At 46.8% G+C, this 2,500-nt stretch overlaps 1 protein-coding gene across 1 annotated transcript in view; it reads left to right on the top strand.

Annotated features, from left to right (window-relative positions):
• Positions 1-2,500, top strand: part of sptbn5 (spectrin, beta, non-erythrocytic 5) — a gene marked incomplete at both ends in the record, with an annotated part of 191,394 nt that overhangs the window by 95,504 nt on the left and 93,390 nt on the right. Inside the window, 2 exons of the mRNA XM_084308563.1 lie at positions 1,112-1,244; positions 2,396-2,500. The exon at positions 2,396-2,500 is cut by the window's right edge and continues 41 nt beyond it. Of these exons, the coding sequence (XP_084164689.1) occupies positions 1,112-1,244; positions 2,396-2,500 (238 nt within the window). The remainder of the gene's footprint in view (positions 1-1,111; positions 1,245-2,395) is intronic.

Genomic DNA, 2,500 nt, shown 5'->3' with positions numbered 1-2,500 from the left:
CTACGGTCTTGTGCAGTGCTATTCCCAAACCAGGAGGTGATGTTGCCAGTCAGGATGCTCTCTATTGTACATGAGTAGAAGTTCCTAAGGATCTTCTGACTGACTTGGAACTTCCTTAGGCGCCTGAGGAAGTAGAGGCGTTGTCGTGCCTTCTTCACAACACTGTCAATGTGTGTGGTCCATGTCAAATCCTCGGATATGTGGGCTCCGAGGTACTTGAAACTGTTCACTCTCTCAACCGGTGCCCCGTCGATGCTGAGGGGGCTGTAGTCCTTGACCCCTGTCCTCCTGAAGTCCACAATCATCTCTTTTGTTTTGCTGACGTTCAGGGAGAGGCAGTTCTCCTGACACCACTGTGACAGGTTCTCTACCTCTTCCAGGTAGGCCCTTTCGTCGTTGGCAGAGATCAGGCCCACCACTACTGTGTCATCAGCAAATTTGATGATGGTGTTGTTGTTCCGCTGTGCTACGCAGTCATGTGTGTACAGGGAGTAGAGGAGGGGGCTCAGAACACAGCCCTGGGGGGCCCCTATGTTGAGCGTGATGGATGAGGAGGTGCAGTTGCCTGCTCTTACCACCTGGGGTCTGCCCGTCAGGAAGTCCAAGACCCACTGGCAGAGGTCATAGTTCAAGCCCAGGTCCCTGAGCTTGGCTATGAGTTTGGAGGGGACTATGGTGTTGAATGCTGAGCTGTAGTCGATGAACGATGTAGTCGGCACAAGAGGCATGGTTTCCATCTTTGGCCTTGCTCTACTGGCAGCGTTTTATTCATTCATATTGACTCATACCATAACAGCTCATGTGTTCTCCTCTCCGGGAGAGGCATGTGTGGGAAGATAGAGAGGGAGGGAACCCAGGCTTAAATACTCCCAACCTGGCGTAGACAGTAGAAGCTCCGCCTATAGCGCCCTCCAGTGGACACAGATATATATGCAGTCATGGGAGTAGTAGAGGACAGTTACAGTTAGTTACAACCATACATACACCCTCTAGATTCAACAATAAGTCTATCCGAATACAGATACAGATAATGTTGTTGGTTGAACAGATACAGATAATGACACCCCTATAGAAGATAACACATACAGTAATGTGTACTGTCTCTTTCCAGAGGTCAGAAGCTGCGAGAGACGCTCCATCTACACGAGTACAGAAGAGAGTCTTCTGAGCTGGAGGAATGGATCAATCAACAGAGACAGACCGCTACTTCTATTGACCTGGGAAATGACTACCAACATGTACTGGTAAGACTGATAGTATTACTACCATTATATGCTATCTAGTATTAATAGACGTAGTAGCAGCAGCAGCAGTAGTAGTAGTATATCTAATATCACCAGATCTAGTATTACCATTCTGTGTTCTAGTATTACCATTATATGTTGTCAGTAATTTACCAGTGAAAAATATGTTATGCATGAAGGATTCTTAGATATGGATGATTCTCCATCCAAAGAGATTGGGGCCAGGTTATCTTGTTAGTCCTGGTTATCAAGTTGCTGATCTGTGAGATTAAAGCAACAGCAGCTCATTGAAGCCTTATATTATCTTGTCTGTATCTGTATCTGTGTCATGTATCTGTATCTGTATCTGTACCGACCGTGTATCTAATTTATATCTATATTGTGTGTGTGTGTCTGTATCTGTATCTATATCATGTGTGTATCTGGATCTGTATCTGGATTTGTATCTGTATCTGTACCATGTATCTGTATCTCAGTGGCGGACTGGGACCATAATTCCTACCGGGAATTTGACTCGGGCACACCAGGCCAGGTTCCAACAAACTGTCTTCTTTAACTCCCAGTACATCCAATAAAGTGCTCAAGTGATCAACATTCGGAGTTTCCATGTAAATTTCAATGTCCATCTGATTCAAAACGTGCGTATTAGTAACACCTCTGATTGCGCCCCTGCTTTCGTCTCATTCTTTAAATTTCAGTCCGACGTTCGTCTTCACCCATTCTAGAGCTATCCAAAACGTTCATATCTCCCGGGGTTTCGGCAGTTGTGATCTCATCATGATTTAAATCAATAGGCTTGTTTGAGATTGGTTGAGGCCTGCGTGCGCAGGCCCTCTCAGGCGGGCTCTGCCTCGCGCTGGGTTGTGAATGACAAGTTAACTCATTCCTGCCTGCTTGCCTGAACTTATATAGAGAGCACATCTCCGCGCAAATATAGAAACATGTCGTATACTGACCTGGCCTGCTTCGGAGTTCAGTGGCCCGACTGCGGGCACAAACAAATTAAAATTTAAACATTTTAAAAAGCATTTGCCATGTCTGCCAGGCCACCGGGAAAACTCCCAGTGCTCCCTATGGCCAGTCCGCTAGTGCTGTGTCTGTACCGTGTGGTGTGTGTATCTGTACCTGTATCTGTATCTGTGTGTCTCCAGGTGCTGCGTCACAAGTTCGAGGCCTTCCTGCACCAGCTGGAGGTGGGGGTGGAGAGGCTACAGGGCTGTAAGGAGCTCGCTGACAGACTCCTGCAACAGAAACAC

This window comes from Notolepis coatsorum, assembly GCF_963971535.1.
Source record: "Notolepis coatsorum genome assembly, chromosome: 2".
In the NCBI taxonomy this organism is placed as follows: domain Eukaryota; kingdom Metazoa; phylum Chordata; class Actinopteri; order Aulopiformes; family Paralepididae; genus Notolepis; species Notolepis coatsorum.
The sequence above is the reverse complement of the archived record's forward strand: the minus strand, read 5'-3'. Positions and strand labels throughout refer to the sequence as shown.